General features: G+C 37.8%; 1 protein-coding gene and 1 pseudogene across 2 annotated transcripts in view; one reads left to right on the top strand and one right to left on the bottom strand.

The window, feature by feature from the left end:
• Window positions 1-219: 219 nt before the first annotated feature.
• POLR2B (RNA polymerase II subunit B) overlaps window positions 220-19,057 on the top strand; it is a 46,155-nt gene continuing 27,317 nt past the window's right edge. The window contains exons 1-10 of one of the 2 annotated variants that reach the window (XM_004268244.3): window positions 220-376; window positions 2,820-2,892; window positions 6,125-6,275; window positions 10,528-10,640; window positions 10,766-10,985; window positions 11,368-11,526; window positions 15,173-15,337; window positions 17,431-17,627; window positions 17,791-17,910; window positions 18,697-18,883. In XM_004268244.3, coding sequence (XP_004268292.1) covers window positions 358-376; window positions 2,820-2,892; window positions 6,125-6,275; window positions 10,528-10,640; window positions 10,766-10,985; window positions 11,368-11,526; window positions 15,173-15,337; window positions 17,431-17,627; window positions 17,791-17,910; window positions 18,697-18,883 — 1,404 coding nt within the window. In that variant the 5' untranslated portion in view covers window positions 220-357. Of the gene's footprint in view, window positions 377-2,819; window positions 2,893-6,124; window positions 6,276-10,527; window positions 10,641-10,765; window positions 10,986-11,367; window positions 11,527-15,172; window positions 15,338-17,430; window positions 17,628-17,790; window positions 17,911-18,696; window positions 18,884-19,057 lie in introns of those variants that run through there. The other variant, XM_012532490.3, reaches the window with a different exon arrangement.
• LOC101285514 (coatomer subunit zeta-1-like) lies at window positions 9,267-10,075 on the bottom strand (annotated as a pseudogene).

The raw sequence follows: 19,057 nt of genomic DNA, 5'->3' as shown, positions 1-19,057 counted from the left end.
ATCTTTTTGACTTTTTTTTTTTTAGGTGCCATTATTTGTGCAACACTGAAAAACAAAGTTTCATTGGCTGGATCCGACTCAAACTGTAAGGAACAGTTCTCATTCTCAGGCACGGGGAAACTTCAGCCCACAAATCGCGCATGCACAATACTAACCCTTAACACAGCTTAACGTACCCTTCGCGCAGGCGCAGACCTTAATTGGCGTCTTTGTGGGCGGAGCTTCGTGTGGGACGCAGCGTATCCTGGGAACGCCGGAGACGGAAATTACTTCGCCTCACGCTGCGGACGTCGGAGTCGTTGCGCGCCTTTCCGTGTGTGATTTCTAGAGTTAGGAGCTCCGGAACCGTTTGCCAATATGTATGACGCGGACGAGGGTAGGTGACCACCCAGAACACTCCGTGGCGACCCGTCTAAGGGGGGAAACGTGGGTAGCTGGACGAGTTGAGGATTTGCGGTCTCCTCCTCGGCCCGCCGCACCATGGCCCCAGTCGTTTCCCCACACTCCCGAGGCCGGGAACGAATCCGGGATTTTGAGATGTGGAGGGTGCAGGGAACGTAGCCTTTATCATCTCGGCCAGGGTGACTCTTGTTCTCTCCTCTGTCTGCCCCCGGGTGAGTCTGACACTCCCTTCCCGTGTTGAAAACAGCGCGCAGAACCATGCGACAGGTTCCGTTGTTCCGACTTTGAAGCAAAGGACTCCTTTCTTGATTTCCCTTAAGGCGAGAATTAATGAATTTATGAATAGTTGAATTTTTGAGCATCACCCTGTGCCAGGCATTGTGTTAGGCTCTGGAAGAACTCTGGGGACAAGGAATATAGTTTCTGTGTGTGTGCGCGGCGCGGGGGCAGGGTTTGGTTTAGTTTGGCGTTCCTTCATGCTGTCATATGCCTAAGTAAATTATGTTAAAAGATGACCTTTACATTTCCTCTATCCGCGAGATGACACAGTTCTAGATGGTATGTATTTTAACGAACAGGGACAGTATGTCTTTTTCTTTTTACATGTAGAGTTCGCAGTCACGTGTAGTGTATTTTCATTGTATATTTTTAATGCTCCCTCTTCCGTTCTCCAAAGCTGCTATTTCAAAGTTCGTTTTCTTCTAGCTCCAATCTCCTGGCCACCGCTTACATTTCTCTTTATTCCCTCAGCTACTTCATGGAGAAAATAGAAGCAAAAACTTAAACTCTACTGTTTAAACTTGTCTCATTTTTATCTTGCGTCTAGAAATTTATTAGCATCATTGTATTCTTTTTCTTAACTCCTGAGAAAAAAATTCAAAAAAAGTTTTTTCAGCTTAATTTTTTGAGTAGGTAATATAGTCTCATTTCTCAGAGGCTAGAAAACATAAAAATGTTAAAAAGGATAAATGATGTACAAGTATAACTAAAACTGACTTCGTTATTACCTCTCCTTTTCCAACCTTCCTACTTCTCCTGGGTGGCTGTGATAATAACATCTAGTGTGCCATCAAAGCTAGAAATCTCCAAGCCATTTTAGATACCTTTGTCTATTTTACCTCGCCCCCCATGTGTAGGAGTCAGTAATTCCAGACCATTCAAGAAGCACTTATTAATAATTTATTTTGGATATGTATCAAATTTTGAATCAAAGTTGTTAAGTTTTACAGACTATGTATATAGGTCAGAATAGAAAAACAAAAATAGAGCACATTTATTCTTTTGCATAAGAAGATGAGACTAATATTAGCACCAGTGCACACTGATTTTTCAAATGCCCCATTTTATAAATTACTGTTGCTGCACAAACTCCCCAAAGTTTTGCTGCTTAAAAATTATTTAATATGTTCATGGATTAAATGAGTCAGGAATTTGGACAGGCATAGTAGGAATGACTTGTCTGTTGCCTGATGTCTGTCAGTGGTTGAACTGGGAAGACGTAAAAGCTGAGTGTTGACTGCTGGGGGCTGGGTGATGTGGAGTGTTTACTCATGTGTCTGGCATCTAGCCTAGGAAAACACAAGGACTAGGATTGCTGATTGCAGCATCTCCTAAGTGGGCCCACCGTTTAGATTTTCTCACCTAAGTAGTAGGAGTTCTTAATGGCAGCTCAGGGCTCCAGAAGTAAGTGTTTCAATAAAGAAGGTGGAATTGCATTGTTATTCCTGACCTAGCTTCTAAAATCATGTAGCATTGCTTTAGCTGTATTCTCTTAGTTATGGGAGAGTCAAAAACCCACCCAGATTCAAGGGGAGGAAGCATAGACCCTCTATATTTTGATGGTAGGAGTGTCAAGATCACTTTATAAAAGAGCATGTGAAATGGAAGATAGTTGTGTCCATCTTTGGAAAATACAGCCTGTCATCCCTGTCCATGTGTGAAATGTTGCTGTTATAGACAGCTCACCTTAAGGTATTGCCCAGCTATTGGAGTCCTTTACTGACTCCTCCCTCTTAACCTGATCTCTGACTGCAGTCTCTGAGGAGCCTATTGATCAGAGGATTATGAGCTTGCTCCTAGTTATCATTATAGGTAGTTATTAATGAGAATTATATGGGCTTCTTGGAGATGATGGAACAATTACAGATTCACACGACTTGCAATGAAACTTTCTCACGAGGCCTCTTTGTGTATTGGGAGAATACTGTGACGTAGACCTATGTATGTGTACATATATACCTATGTATATTGTTTCATTACAGTTCAAGTAATGTGATGACTGGAATTTTAAAGAAGTGGGGTAAAGCGATTGTTTTTATTTAGTAAAGAGTAAATGTGTTTTTGCTACTTCACATCATAGTAAGATGTGAGCTAGTAGTATTTATTGCAAGTGAGAATGATTTTTTTTGTTTTTGCAGATATGCAATATGATGAGGATGATGATGAAATCACACCAGATTTGTGGCAAGAGGCATGCTGGATTGTAATTAGGTAACTTTTTAGACCAAACTGAATAAATTTTAAAAGGCACTGTAAACTATACAGGGATTTCCTGCTTATTCTGTGTTTGAAAATTAGATGTTCTGTGTGAATATGCTGCATGAGAGCTGGTTTGTCATTTTATTTATTTTTTTAACTTTTAAAGTATTCTGATATACAGAAAAGTTACACAAAGAATTCATGTACACTTCACCCAGATTCCCTAAATGTTAACCTTATGCTGTGTTTTCTTTGCCTTATTCTTTCTCTGTCTACGTATTTTTTTTCTGAAATATTTGAGTCAGTTGTTTACCTAGGAATATTCTTTTACAGAGTCATAATCTTATTAAAATAAGGAAATTAATACAGTAATCTTATTTAATCTAGAGACCTTACGCAGATTTTGCCAGTGTCCCAGTAATGTTCATAGCAAAATAAAAATTTTCTTATCCTGGATCCAACATAAGATCATATATTACATCTTGTTTTCATGACTTATTCTTTTGTCTTCTATAATCTAGAACAGTTCCTCAATCTTCCTTTCTTTTTTTTTGTTTCTCAAACTCACCATCTCTCTACAGCTTCCCATGACCTCACCTTTTTTTTTTTGACCTTGACATTTTTGAAGAATATAGGCAAATTATTTTTTAGACTGCCCCTCAGTTTGGGTTTGTCTGATGTTTCCTCATGATTAGATTCAGATGATTACTTTTGGCAACAGTGATGTTCTGCTCTCAGTGCATTGTATCAGGAGGCACATGATGCCTATTTGTTACATTACTGGTGCTGTTAATTTGATTCCTCTTGGTTTTCTCCTTGTTTTAAATGGATAAAGTTATAACAGGTGGTATTTCGACCCACATTCCCATCCAATTCTAAGTGTAATTAAACTGTAATAAAACTCAGCAGGAAGCCTTACATATAGGTAAGAGAAGTAACTTTTAAGTAATAAAGTAACATCCTGCTATGTTAGGGTATAAAATGCTACAAGTCTCCTCACTTACCAAACTGACAGGTGCTTTGTATATAGTAACATTTTGATGCCTGTTTGAGCCCCACCATCTCCAAGATGCACATCCTCTCAGTTGACACTCCCTTTTCAAAGAGCACAAGCTTCTGACATTCTACCACTTGTGTATGGAATAAAACTGAACCTTTGCTGAACGTTGTTTTGTTAAAAATATGAGTTTTGGGGATGTAAGTATGTGTTTATTTTTCCTATTAAACATGGGCTATAAACACTTTGTATTGAGACACTTGAATCTTCTATGATTTTGAGTATTAAACACGAAGAGACATTTTTAGCCAGATATTTGGAGTATGCCTATATTTTGTGATTGCCAGGGAGAAAGAATAGTTCGATCTTAGCCAAAAAAAAACAAATTGTTTTCAACTTATGTGACAAATTGCTCAAGGATTATATACGCTATTTGACAAGTCCTTGCATTTAACATTTGTTACAGAATAAAATGCCGTTTGATCTTTATATTTTAATTGATTATAGGTGCTTTAGTTTTTTGTAATATGACATTTTGTTTTTTCACTATTTAGTATCAAGTGATCTTTCCCAAGCATTGTGAATGTGATATTACTTAATATATAGTGACTTCAGTAAGATGTCTCTTGAACAGTAGTCATGGTAGTAGATACCATAAATAAGAACTATTCAAATAGTTTAGGTGTTTAAGGGATGGCATTCTAATGAAGTACTGTCCTAATGATTTTGGGGAGAGTAACTATGGTTCAGCTTCCTGGGAGGATGAAACTTGTCCATAGTTTTTTAAAGATTTTTCATTGTAAATTGTCCATAAAAACCATTGCTGTTTACCTTACAGATTGTGCTTTCCGTGTGCTTATGTACCAATGGCTGACCCAAATGGTTGTGAGAAATTTCTTTCCTGTCAGCTCACAGTCTCTACTGAAGGAAGTTGCCTCCACTCTTCTTGAGTCTGTGCCTTATACAGGGATGAATGTGTACTGTGTTCTCTGCCATAGAGAGCTTCTAATATTGGTGGCCATGGTTGATTGAATCAGGGTGGAACCTTGACCCAAAGCCAGCCAATCTGTAGGCTGGCCAGTTACGTGTGAGGTGATCTGATGATGCCAAAATGGAAGGCTGATGATTAGTTGGGCTACGAATGTTGTCTCAGAAAATTGATGTGAGGATGGGGGGAGTTAGTTACTAGGCAGAGAGGGCAAGGAGCTAAGTCCAGCTATGCAGCTTTTCCTGTGTGGTGGTGAGGGGAGAGATTCCTCTTGCAAACGGTGTGTCTACTCTTTTCGAGTCTCTGTCCTTCTTTAGGGCTTCAGTATTTGATTTCTGTGTCTATACTAATAGCTTTGATCTCTCACCCTTGCTCCATTTTTAATCAGTCATTTGCTGAGTATTTTCACTTGAATGACTTAGTCCCATCTTACCTTTAACATATTCAAAGTAGAATAATCTTTAACCTAAAATCGAAGTTCTTACACATGCTATATTTTAGTCATTGATATCATTTTCTTCCCTCTTATTCAAATTAAAGTTCTTATTTTTATCTTTTTTTCCATGCTTTTTTTTGTTATATAAGTTTTAGGTGGACAGCATTATAGTGCAACATCTGAGTACACTACAGAGGGATCACACCACCACAGTCTAGTTACCATCCATCACCATACATTTGACCCCTTTCACCCATTTCACCCACACACACTAACCCCCTCCTTTCTGGTAACCACTAATCTGTTCTCTGTGTTTGTGAGCTTTTGTTATCTTTTGTTTGTCGGTTGGTTTTGGTTTGGGTTTTTTTTTTTTAAGATTCCACATATGAGTGAAATCATGTAGTATTTGTTTTTCTCTGACTTTTTTCACTTAGCATAATATTCTCTTTGTCCATGTTGTCATTTATTTTTCTGTTTGACTATGCATTTCATTAGTTTTGAGAAATGTTTCAAGAGGTTGGATGAAATTTATCTATAAAGGACATTTATAAATTAGGACTTCCTTATAGTTCTTATGTTGTGCTTTAATAATTTTACCCACAAGTATGTCTCATTTCCCCAAACTTAACAATAAGTCCTACAAAGAAAGTGTTCCTAATCTTACCTCTTTTTTGGACACCTCATAGTATTTTATGTAGTGATGAGTGCAGAGTGTTGGTATTTAATGATTAGTATTTGTCAAATTTGATGATAATGAAAATGGGGAAATATGCTAGAAAACATCACTAGGTGTAACTGATTATGAACTCAAATATTTTCCCAGTTCCTATTTTGATGAGAAAGGCTTGGTCAGACAACAGCTGGATTCTTTTGATGAGTTTATTCAGATGTCTGTTCAAAGAATTGTGGAAGATGCTCCACCTATAGACCTACAAGCCGAAGCTCAGCATGCTAGTGGAGAAGTTGAAGAACCGGTAAGATGGTTCAATAAAGTAATATAAATAAGGGTATTGATTTGAAATTTCAGTCCTTCTGTCACCTGGCTTAAAGGTTAAAAAAAGAAAAAGTTAGGAGGTGTTTTTATTAGTGTACTTATAACGTTTCAGTCAGCTCCTGATTTATTCTTACTAATGGAGAGATGCATTTTTGCAAGTAATGCAGAACCCTAATTCTTTTTCAGATAGTATGTGTTTAATAGCCAGGAAGAGGAAACTCAGAGGTATGATGAACTACAAAGAGAAGCAAGCCAGAAATAGTCGTGTTGCCTCAGAAAATCCCACTTTTTTCTTTCACAGAGTAAGGAATCAAAAGAAAAATAGGTGAAGGACCTTTTTCCCTTGATTATTTGTTGCATGAAATACATTATTATATCAATGTAAGAGATAATAAGGGAAAAGCACCCAAATATATTAGCTCTTTTAACTTTTCTAAGTTCATTGTAGTCTTTTTTTTACACATATGCATGTTTTCAGCATTGTTAAATCATAGCAAGGCTATCATTTTAGAATCTAGTTTTACATGAGTGATTGTAAATAACTGTGTAGTCCAAAAAATGACTGTCCCTAGTTTTTTTTTTTTTTTTAAATTATTTATTTATTTATTGGCCGCGCTGCCTGGCTTGCGGGACCTCAGTTCCCTGACCAGGGATTGAACCTGAACCACGGCAGTGAAAGCCCAGAATCCTAACCACTAGGCCACCAGGGAACTCCTATGTCCTTAGTTTCTGAGTAGAGAGGCAGCATGATGGGCCTTGAGGGACAGGGAAAGCTAAAAAAAAAATGAGGTAGAGAAGAAGTAGAATTAGACAGAGGGAGAGATTATTATTTCCTGCCAGTTCAGTCCCTCTTTTCTGTAGCTTATCTCGTAAGGGCTAATGTATTATTCTCATTCTGGTTGGAGGTGCTGCACAGACTTTTGCTGTTAAGAACAAAAATAATTGGCTCTTCTGGCACTGTGTTGGAAAAATGGGTGTAAAATGCTTTTCCTATACTTACGGCGTTTTCTCTTCATGGTCTTTTCAAAACAAGAGAGATAACAATATAACATAGTAGCTTCATAGTGCCAGAATAAGTACTACCAAAGAGCTCTCTCAAGCTTGGCTATCAGAGCTTAGTGGAAAAGATGGAAGGGACTTAAGCTGACTGTGAAGGGCGTTAGTCTTAGTAGGGAAAAGATATTTAATCATTTCAGCAAAAATACTTTGTGTTTTTGGCTTATGGCTGCAATAGAGGGACCACAGTAGTCAGTATATTGTTTTTGGTTTGATCTGTTTTTAATAGGTGTTCGTGGAAGATAAGATGGAACCAGATTGTCACATGCTTTGGATGTCATGGGGCATTGTGGAAAGATTGTCAAAGAATGTACATGAAGCATTATTTTTAAAAGGTTACTTTGGAAATGGTGTTTACTTGGAGTGGGAAGAGGCTGGAGTCAGATTAAAATCTTGAAATAGCTGAAGTTTCAGATAATAATGTCCTAGATTAGGGTAATAGTGGAAATGAGTAGTTGGATGGCTGAATTCCTTTTGGTTCATTATCACCACTAGTTCTCTTTGCTCTTTACCTACTCCAGTTTGGGAAACTTGGGTATTAATAATTTTCCTTTAGTGGTCTGCTTAGTCCCATCTTTTCCTTTTCTGATATTTGATTTAGAGAGAAATCCACTATCCATTTAGCTCTGGAAAGTTCTCATGGATCTTGTTTTATTGGGTAGCAGATAGATATTTAATTGAAAACTTTTCTTTCTCCTTTCTTCCTTTCTTTCTTTCTTAACTATGGACTGAGCTAAAGTCAGCCAGGGTTGGAAATTCTCATTCCTTTATGTAGAATAGTAATTAGGATTTTCTGTGTGTTTTTAAATTCCTCTTTGCACAGAGCAGTGTATGAAGGTGGCTGTCATCCTGACTCTATACATCCCTTACACAAAAATGCCCCCCAAGGATGCCCAGTTATCCACCCCACTTCAGTTTTGGAGAATTGGCAGGTGGGGCAAAACACTAAGTCTCAGGAGGGTTTCTTGAGACATTTTTGTGGGAAGTTTTGGGTCAAGGGGAGAGATGAGACCCAACAGTGGGTGTGCCATCCTCTGCCTTCCTGGGGAAATCCAAATCCCAAAAGTTTTCTGAAGAGAGGCACCTCTCTCAGTGACCTAGGGAGGGGAGGTGACCAGATGACCAGACCTACTGCCTGGATGTAAGGCTGAGGCAGAGAGAGGACAGGGTCAAGCAGATATCTCAGACCCAAGACAGAAGAATGAAATGCAAGAGAGGGGGAGAAGGGGACTGAGAGATCCCAGAGGCCCAAGTCATCAATTCCACCCTGTCTCCAGTTCTGAGCAGAAACTCTTCTTCCCAAGACTACAATGGAGTTTTAGTTCAGGGACTGGCTTTGCTCCAGGGCACAGAGAGGACAAGCCAGGCAGAGATCCCACAGGTAGTGAAGGTGGAGAGTTAAGGTATCGGACAAAAAGATGGACGCTCCCACAGTGGGTACGCACAGACCACAGCAGTTTTGAAACTGTAAGCCAGGATCAGGGTAAAACATGCAGCTGTGGCTGAAATACAGAATGTTATAGGCCCTCTCCAATAAAATTTAAATCACTGCTTACTCCACTCTGTCCCCTGCCTATGAGCTGTTCCCAAGGTTTTTTCCAAGGCTGGAGTCCTGGAGAGTAAGAAGGAATGGGAGAAAATACTGAGGTCAGCATGTAGGGCTGTGGCTGAGACTTGATATGCCTCTCCCCACCCCCACTCATTCTGTAGAAAAGAATTTGCTCTCCCTCCCCTTGATGGGCTGTTGGGATGAAGGCAGGGTAAAGACAAAGGGAGGAAAACACTCAGCACATTCTTTCTCCTGCTTTGATCTGAAGTGTAGCTGCAGCCAAAGGGCACAGAAGTGGGGGAGAAAATATGGGGGATAGGAAAGCAAGGGAGCATAATCCAGTTGAGAAAGGAAGAGGGTTCTTCCACTGCCCTGTGTCCAAAAATCTGTTGAGAGCTTTAGTCCTGGAACTGCAAAAAAGAGTGCGAAGGAATGGGAAGCGTATATGGGTTTGTGGGGGAGGCAGCCACAGACAGGATGGAGATCTAAGGATCCCTGGGATCCCCGAGCTGACTCTGAGAGCATTAGTTGGGGGACTGGATGAGAAGTCACAGCAGACATGTGGATTTTTTGAGGGGGTATGGAGCCAGGAACAGTGAGGTCTTCACCGAAGGAGTGACCACCTGATCTGTTCTTTGGCTGACTGCAGCACCTGAGACTCAGTCTTCTCTGTAAGGGGGACATCTCCCCTTAGTGCCACCCGCTGTGCCACTTGCTGGGGATTGCTCTCTAGGATCACCCCTCAATCTACGATTTCATCCACAACCAAGAAGAACCCCTCCATGTTCTTCAGCAGAGCTCACTTTTCTACATTTTTCCTCAGCATCTCGCTCAGTGAGTCGAAGAAGAGGCAGTTCAGAATAGCCATGAGCATCATCTCATTTTCGTATGAGCTGCCAATCGTATAGAAATAGAGATCGATAACTGCTTTTGCATACCACTGTCAGGCCTCCCAAGAGGGCAGTTTCAGTGTCAGTCTGACAGGTCTTGTTGAAAGTGTTCTTCTCAAAGGCCTTTTGCTCCTTGACACCGAGGTAGCTGTCATCACAGTACTTGGCAAAAAATCTATCTCCATCATTGTCCAGAGTCAGAATGGCTTTGACAGTGTACAAGGAGGGGTCCGAAATCAGTGCATCTATCTTGCCCCATAGCTGGTACCGATGTCTTCTGTACATTTAATTGAAGAGTTAGGTTTTCTTTTTTTCTATCTTCTGTTGATTAGTTTAGAACACACTTCTAATTGTATGAATTTATCTTTCTTTGTTTTCTGATAACTTTGTTAACCTGACCTAAACTAAGGAGAGGGCACATGAAACAGCTATACAGATCATTAATGCAAATCCATTTCAGTTGTTTGATATGAACTCAGAGCTTAGTCTTTATTTACTTGTGATACATTAAATCTCCTTTTGTCTTCCACCTTAAGAAAGTGATGAAGTATAAAACTTGACATTTGTGGAGTATGAATGTTGCCCTGGGAGAGTCACCATTTTAGTAAAGTGGATTAACTTTGGCATTTTCTAGAGCTGTTTCTACTCAAAATGTTAATGTTGATTAAAATGGAATCATTAAATCGTTTATGGAAAAAATTATTTACCCTTTTCCATTGTTTTTGTTTTCATTTTAGCCAAGATACTTGCTGAAGTTCGAACAAATTTACCTCTCCAAGCCTACCCATTGGGAAAGAGATGGTGCTCCATCACCGATGATGCCAAATGAGGCCAGATTAAGAAATCTCACGTAAGAAAGATATTTCTTTTCCAGCAGCTGATATTGAAATAAGATTCAGAAAATAAAATTTTAGCCAGTTGAGAGTTTTAGTAATCACCTTAGTATTCACTTGTGATCTACTTTTATTTTCAAAGGTACTCTGCTCCACTTTATGTTGATATAACAAAAACAGTCATTAAAGAAGGCGAAGAACAACTTCAGACACAGCATCAGAAAACTTTTATAGGAAAAATTCCAATTATGTTGCGTTCAACTTACTGCCTATTGAATGGCTTAACAGATCGTGATCTTTGTGAGTTAAATGAATGCCCCTTGGATCCTGGTGGCTACTTCATTATTAATGGATCCGAAAAGGTATAGTAGCATTATTTTTTTTAATTACCAAATGATGATTAAGATTTAAATCATGAAAGTTGAAATCAAAAAGTAAACTTTTGTATAATCTGGAAGTAGCAGTTGAATTATTCAGGAGGTGACAGCCGAATTTATATTAAACCAAAACCTTGTTTAGTTATATATATTGGGTTGGTCAACCCAATAATATACACTAGAAATTTGGTCAGTTTGAGCTTATATGTTTTGGTGAAGTGTTTATGCAAAGTGGAGTTTGTAAAGTTCAAGAATTGATGTTTCAGTGAGCCTATACAGTCAGACTAAATAAAGATGTAGCTTTCACTGTTCTTTCTAATTCAAAGATCTTGTTGGTTTTATGGCTGTAATTTTATTGTCCATATAGGTTCTGATTGCTCAAGAGAAAATGGCAACAAACACAGTCTATGTGTTTGCCAAAAAGGATTCTAAATATGCCTACACAGGAGAGTGTAGATCATGTCTGGAGAATTCTTCTCGACCCACCAGTACTATCTGGGTTAGCATGCTGGCAAGAGGAGGACAGGTATGGACTATTATATGCTATTTGGGTTTATTCCTTTTGGTCTAGTTTTGTAAGTTACCAGGCTGCATGTTTAGTCAGAAAGTTTTTCTGGAGCATATTATCAGTGTTGTATGGTAGGCATTTTATTATTTACTTACTACTGTGTAATAAATCACTCCAGTAGCAACATTTATCATCTCACAGTGTCTGGATGTGGATTAGCTGGGTCCTCTGGTCACAGGGCTGCAAACAAAGTGCTTGGGCTGCAGTCATCATCATAAGGCTTATTTGCATGGCTGTTGGCAAGATCCAGTTCCTTGCTGCACGGCTCCCCTCCATACAGCCCCTGACAATATGGCAGCCTGCTTGTCAGAGAGAGTAATTGAGCAGAGCCGTAGAGCATATGAGCAAGGTGGAAATCACCATCTTTTACACCTTAATCTTGGAAGCAACATCCTATCATTTTTGCCATGTTCTTTTTGTTAGATACAAGTCAGTAGTACATCTAGTCTATACTCAGGGGGGGACTACACAAGGCAGTAGTAGTAGGCAGGGATCATTAGGCACCATCTTAGAAGCCACCTACCATAGGTTTGTTACTTACAATAATGTAATCTAATAATAGCATTTCTTGACTGTTTGCTATGTGCCAGTTATGTTACTCAGATTGCTTGATTTAATCTTTGCAACTATACTGGAAATTTGTTGTAATTAACTATTTAATTTCATGTACATTTTTATTTGTAAAATTTTTTTAAATAAGTCATATACACATTAAATAGTTCAAAAAAGTACAAAAAAGCATACACTATAAAAATTAGTCTTCCTTTGACCCCCAGATCTCTTCTCTAAGAAGCAGCTGATTTGATAATTTCTCATGAATCCATCCAGAAATAGTCTTAATTAAAAAATGCAAATGGGGGCTTTCCTGGTTGTACAGTGGTTAAGATTTCGCCTGCCAGTGCAGGGGACACGGGTTCGATCCCTGGCCTGGGAAGATCCCACATGCCGCAGAGCAATTAAGCCCATATGCCACAACTACTGAGCCCACGCGCCGCAACTACTGAGCCTGCATGCTGCAACTACTGAACCCTGCATGCCTAGAGCCCGTGCTCTGCCACAAGAGAAGGCACTGCAATGAGAAGCCCGTGCACCGCAACAGAGTAGCCCCCGCTCACAACTAGAGAAAGCCCACTTGAAGCAACGAAAATCCAATGCATCCAAAAATAAATTTAAAAATTAAAATAAACCAAATGGGAGCATACTATGCACACTGTTTGAACATTGCTGATACCTTTTAAAAACAGATTTAGATCAGCAGTTGATCATTGTTTCTAAGTTGATATTCCATGCGTAGATATAGCATAATTTATTGAGCCATTTCCCTTGTGATGGATGTTTAGGTTTCCAGTTTTGTGCTCTGTTATAAACAGTTCTGCAGAGTCTAATGTCACTTTAATAAGTTTTATAAAGAAGAACTTGAACATTAGAGAGGTTTAAGTGCCTGAAGTTAAAATCCTGTGTGGAATAGGTGTTTTAAAGAATTAAAATGGTTTTTACTTGTGATTGGGGGTAGAATGGGGCCCAAGTACAAGTGTTTGGAAAAGATCCCCAGGTGATTGTGATGTGCATTCTTTGTTGATAAGCATTGGCCTGGATTATGAAGGGCAAAAGAAAGGAAAATCATCTAGATTTACTGATAAGTTTGATATGAGGATGAATCAGTTAAGATTCTTTGGTTCTTTCCAGAATTTTCATTTAATCAGTTTAGGAATCGGGCCTAAATTGCTGTTGGTGCCCATGTTGCTGTTGTTTTTAATTCCCCAGAGTACTCTAATGTGAAGCCAGAGTTGAAAATCACTGAGCAAAAACACAAGGTCTTTGTCTTATAATCATGGGAAATAAAATTAAAAGGATAATATTTTAAAGGGAATGAAGTGAACAATCCAGGTGTATGGTCTTTATTTTGTTGAAATTCAGTATACATGTATATTCCTGTGTAGGTTTTTTGTTCGTTTTTTTGTTTTGACCTTGCCACTCGGCTTGCGGGATCTTAGTTCCACGACCAGGGATTGAAACCAGGCCTCGGCAGTGAAAGTGTTGAGTCCTAACCACTGTAGCACCAGGGAACTCCCTCTGTGTAGTCTTTTTAATTTTTTTTAATTCACAAACAGTTGTTCATAGTGATTCTGTCGACTTGGACGTTGTGGCTAAAAGATGTAGCCAACTGCCCATTCCCATACTCTGTGTGCTTTCGGAGTGCTTTGTAGTCAACCCTGGCTAAGTATGGGACAGTTGGTATCTCACAACTCCTTGTATCCACCAGGCTTTGTGTAATCATTGCCAAGGGCTTCATTGTCATGTCCATTAGTGCCCACAGTAGCTATTTTAAAACAATCTGAAACCTTCCCTCACCTTTCCAACTTTAGAGATTACTTGCCTTGGGCCTTGAGGCTTGCTGGCAATGGAGTGAAATTAGGATTCTCAGCCACTGAATTTCGTGTATTTATTAGGCTCCTAAAGTGTGTGCACCCAAAAAGATGACTAGTCTGCCTGAGCTGCCAACATTGTGATTATAAGTATCAGCAGCATGTGGGCAGCCGCGAAAAAAAAAAAATTCTATCTTTCTCTCCTGAGGTTCTAGATAAAATAGAGAACGTCCAAGAATTGATTTTTAGAAAGAACCTAGTGAGTTCATTTTTAGACAAAAGGTTTGGAGGGGGCGTGGTGCATGGTGTAGGCATTCTTTTTTAATGTTTTGTGTATTCTGAAAAAGGTCTATGATGAAACAAATGGAATAATTGAAAACTAAGTTGAAACAGCCAAATGGCAGTTGGGATGGGAGGGTTGAGAGTACAGGAAAAAGGTCAAGATGAAGATTCACCTGTCCTTTATGTAAAGTTGTTACTGAACATCCGTGAGATAGGTTAAGGTTTCTAAGGAAGGAGGCCTGAAGTAGGAGGAGGAAGACAACAGAAACTTATTAGATGGACCATGATAATGTAGGGTTATGAAGCCAAGAGAAGATAGACTTTGATATTGAAGGAAAGAAATTTGATTAAAATTGAGAAACCAGGTGTTTGTATGCCAGTGTAGTAACTTTTATTTCACTTCTGTGTTGCAATTAAAGAGGGAGAAATTGGAAGAGAATCTTATGTGAGAGAGGCTGTTTGTTGATTTTGAAATGTTATTCATATTTGGAGATATGTCACAGACCAACTCTGAGTTAGTATTTATTTTTCATTCTGTGCTTAGCTTTTTTCCACATTTGTCTAGCTATATTCTCTCTTATTTTCCCCTCATCTATTTCTTTCTTCCAAAATTTTTAATTGTTTTGGTTGGGGGAAAGGACGAGGGGGGGTCTGTGTTCATACCTGCAGCCAAAGGTCATTTCCAAATACAGTCTGGGGCAGTTCTAGAGGATCCTGGCAGACAGAGAGTAGAGAATGGAAGTCCTCTCAGGTTCAGATGACCAGTCTATCCATCAAATAAGTAAACCTCTTGCAGTGGTTTTTGAAAAGCAGCCATAGGATGTTCCTTAGAATATGAAAGGCATGCCTCTTTTGAAACACCTACAATGAACATGTATGTAAAATGGTTCTTTTGATGTTTATATATGGCTATAACGTCTGTATTCTCATATTCTAATGATTTTTTATTTTTCTAGGGTGCAAAAAAGAGTGCTATTGGTCAGCGCATTGTGGCAACCCTACCATATATCAAGCAGGAAGTTCCCATCATTATTGTGTTCAGAGCATTAGGTTTTGTGTCTGACAGAGATATTTTAGAGCATATTATTTATGATTTTGAAGATCCAGAGATGATGGAAATGGTAATGTGCAAGCAAAATGTATTCATAGTATTTTTCAAGAGGTTTAAAGTTACTGTTGCTAATCCAAAAACATAGTAGAAAGCTGCTCTGAAGATCAGTTTAGCTGTTGCAAACCCCATGCTGTTTACTGTGTAGTGAAAGCCTTTAGCCCTGCCTTGGCTTCTTTCTTATTTTGTTTTTTAAAGGCATATAAATACCAGAATTTAGTGAATTAATTTTCTGTTTTACCTTTTTTTTTTAACACCTTTATTGGAGTATAATTGCTTTACAATGGTGTGTTAGTTTCTGCTTTGTAACAAAGTGAATCAGTTATACATATACATACATCCCCATATCTCTTCCCTCTTGCATCTCCCTCCCTCCGACCCTCCCTATCCCACCCCTCTAGGTGATCACGAAGCAACGAGCTGATTTCTCTGTGGTATGTGGCTGCTTCCCACTAGCTCTCTGTTTTACATTTGGTAGTGTATATATGTCCATTTGGCTTCTTTCTTGACAATTCTCTGTAAAATCGACATGAAAACTAGAGACAGTCAGAGTTCATTGACAGCAGCAAGAAGAAAGAGTAGTAAGGAAAATCGTAAAAGGATACTAGTCTGATGCAGTGTAGTAAAAAGGGAAAATGTAGTTGATACCTTCTTTTTTTTAAACAACTTTTTATTTTGAAATCATTTCAAACTTACAGAGAAGTTGCAAACAGCTCCTGTATACTCTACACCTATTTTCAGCAGTTGTTACCTTTGCTGCATTTGCTTTAGGATTCTCTTTATCTATATATACACATTGTTTTTTTCGGGATCATTTGAGAGTAAGTTTTAGGCATCATGCCCTTTTACTCCTAAATACTTCAGTGTATATTTCCTAAGAATCAGGATATTTACTCACATAATCATAGTATTACAATTTTTAAAATTGGTATTTCAGTGCAGTACATACTGTTAACTTGGAGATCTTATTTAGGTTTATGTCAGTGGTCCTGATCATGTCCTAATGGCATTTCTTTTTTTTCCTGGTTCAAAATCCAATCTAGGATAATGTATTACATGTTGTTTTTATGTCTCTTTAGTCTCTTTTAATCTTCCCTTGTCTTTTTCCTTAGTGTTTCATGACACTGAAGTTTTTGGATAGGATAGGCCATTTATTTTGTAGAATATCCTTCAATTTGGGTTTTTCTGATATTTCCTCATGATTAGATTCAATTTATGCATTTTCTGGCAGGACAGATACAGAGATCATATTGTGTGCTTTCTAGGGCATCACATCAGGAGTCACATGATTTTATTGTGTCCCATTATTGGTAATGTTAATTTCACAGTGCGGTATGTTAGGTTCCGCCACTGTAAAGTTATTATTTTTGTGGGAAGGATTGTTGAGTCTAGAGAAATATGCATTTCCTTATCAATCTTTTCCATTGATGATCCTTGGCTAAGGAGTAGTTGATATTCTTAAAGTTGTCCTGAATCATCCAGAGTCTTTAAGACTACAGAGAAATAAGGTAAAATACAGGCTAAACATCGGTCACAAAGAAGGTGGAGTATATTTTAGTTATTAGAGTATTTATTGATATGGTTACATGACAAAAATGGATTCTGGTTAGATTTTTGGCAATAGTCATATGCTTTTTTTTTTTTAAACTTAAAGGTAATAAGTATTTAGATACTTAAAAGATAACCTTTTAAACCAAGGCTGAAAACAGTATGACACATTTATTCATTTGAGACTTAGTAAATTTTAATTTGAGTGTTAAACTTCTCTAAATTGATTTTAGATATTTGAAAGGAACTTTTTAAAGCTACTGTTCATTAAAATGTAAAGAACAAAACATCCCCAAGACTCACTGTGCTCTGTTATAATGGAATTATTTGTATTTTTCTGGAAAGTATAATTGTGCTGATGAGTGGATTTTTTTCAGAGGTCTCTAGATCTCTAAGGTGTCTTCAAGTTCTAAGATTTTGTGATTCCTTGAATTGCTAAAAATATTTCCATATTCAGTTAGGTTCATAGGGATATTTAACATAAATTAAGTGACAGTTGCCTTATTTTAAAGTAAAGATATGAATTTGAAAATAATTTTTATTTAAATTAACTGCTAGGTTAAACCTTCTCTCGATGAAGCTTTTGTCATCCAAGAACAGAATGTCGCACTAAATTTCATTGGTTCAAGAGGGGCAAAGCCTGGTGTCACCAAAGAGAAAAGGATTAAATATGCAAAGGAAGTATTACAGAAAGAAATGCTCCCTCATGTTGGTGTCAGTGATTTTTGTGAGACCAAGAAAGCTTATTTCTTGGGGTATGTCAAATTTCATTGTTTTAAGTTCTTTGCCAAGCTGTGGTTGAGATAAAATTTTTCTTAAAGCTAAAAATGTCAAAATTGATGTTTTTAATGTATAAGTTTAAAAAAAATCCCAAACCATGTCCTTTCTTTTTTACTTCTTTCTTTTCTTTTTTTAAAGGTACATGGTTCATAGGTTGCTGCTAGCAGCTTTGGGTAGAAGAGAATTAGATGACAGAGATCATTATGGAAACAAAAGATTGGACCTTGCTGGACCACTACTTGCATTCTTATTTAGAGGGTAAGGAATTACAGAATGATATTGTTAAAAGTAGAGAGATTTCACTTTAGATTGGTTATTGCACTTGAGATGCTAAACTATCTTGGCATCCATATTGGGTACACATGAAGTTAGCTACATTCTTTGCCACTTGCCCAGTTTAGTTCTATTGATACTTCAAATTTGAGAATTACAAGATTGTGAGGAAATTTATAACTTGTTTACGTTTTCTCTACCTTTACAAAGCATTTGAGAAAGCTGAATTATTGCCTTGATTTTCTAAGTGCTGATACTGGAATTTTTATTAGTTCTGCTTTGCAGTTTATAAAAACAAAAGCTGGAAGGAAGTCTATCAAGATATTAGCAGTGGTTGTCTCAGTATTGGGGTTATATGTGATTTTTATCTTATTCTTGATATGTTTTTATATTTTTCGTATTTTCTATAATGAACATATAATACTTCTATAATGAGAAAAACTTATTTGTAAAAATAATGTAGGTAATTTAATACAGAAATAATATTAGCAATGTTTTGTACGTGTTCTGTTATTTATTATGTTGTATATTAGTGTTTTTCAACCTCGTTTTGTTATTGCCCCACTAAGGGGCCTCTTTTGACTATTTTTCTCTATTTGCTTTGCTTGTATATGTTTATGTACCATATGTACGTCTTTGCTTTTTATATAAAAAGTAATAACACTTCCCTCCCTCTACCTCAACCACTTTTCGCCCCCTTGTGGGCAATATTGTCCTTGTTAAGGATGCATATTGTGGACCTTTACATGTTTAAAACATTTTATTGGGCAGAATGTTTAAGAATTTGCTTAAAGAAGTACGGATCTATGCCCAGAAGTTCATTGATCGAGGAAAGGATTTTAACTTGGAGTTGGCAATTAAAACAAGGATTATATCTGATGGCCTAAAATATTCTTTAGCTACTGGGAACTGGGGTGACCAAAAGAAAGCTCATCAAGCCAGAGCTGGAGTATCTCAGGTAAGGATGTTAACTGTGACTACAGGTTTGATAAGAAAATGTTATGGGACTAATAGAATCTTTCATTCACTGAATGTAAATTGTTTTGCCTTTTTTTTTTTCTTGGTCAGATATAAAAGTACTTGGGGACTTTTGAATTATGAAAGTGAAATTTTTCTTAAATTAGCTGTTAGC

Source organism: Orcinus orca, chromosome 4 (genome assembly GCF_937001465.1).
Source record: "Orcinus orca chromosome 4, mOrcOrc1.1, whole genome shotgun sequence".
Classification (NCBI taxonomy): domain Eukaryota; kingdom Metazoa; phylum Chordata; class Mammalia; order Artiodactyla; family Delphinidae; genus Orcinus; species Orcinus orca.
The sequence above is the reverse complement of the archived record's forward strand: the minus strand, read 5'-3'. Positions and strand labels throughout refer to the sequence as shown.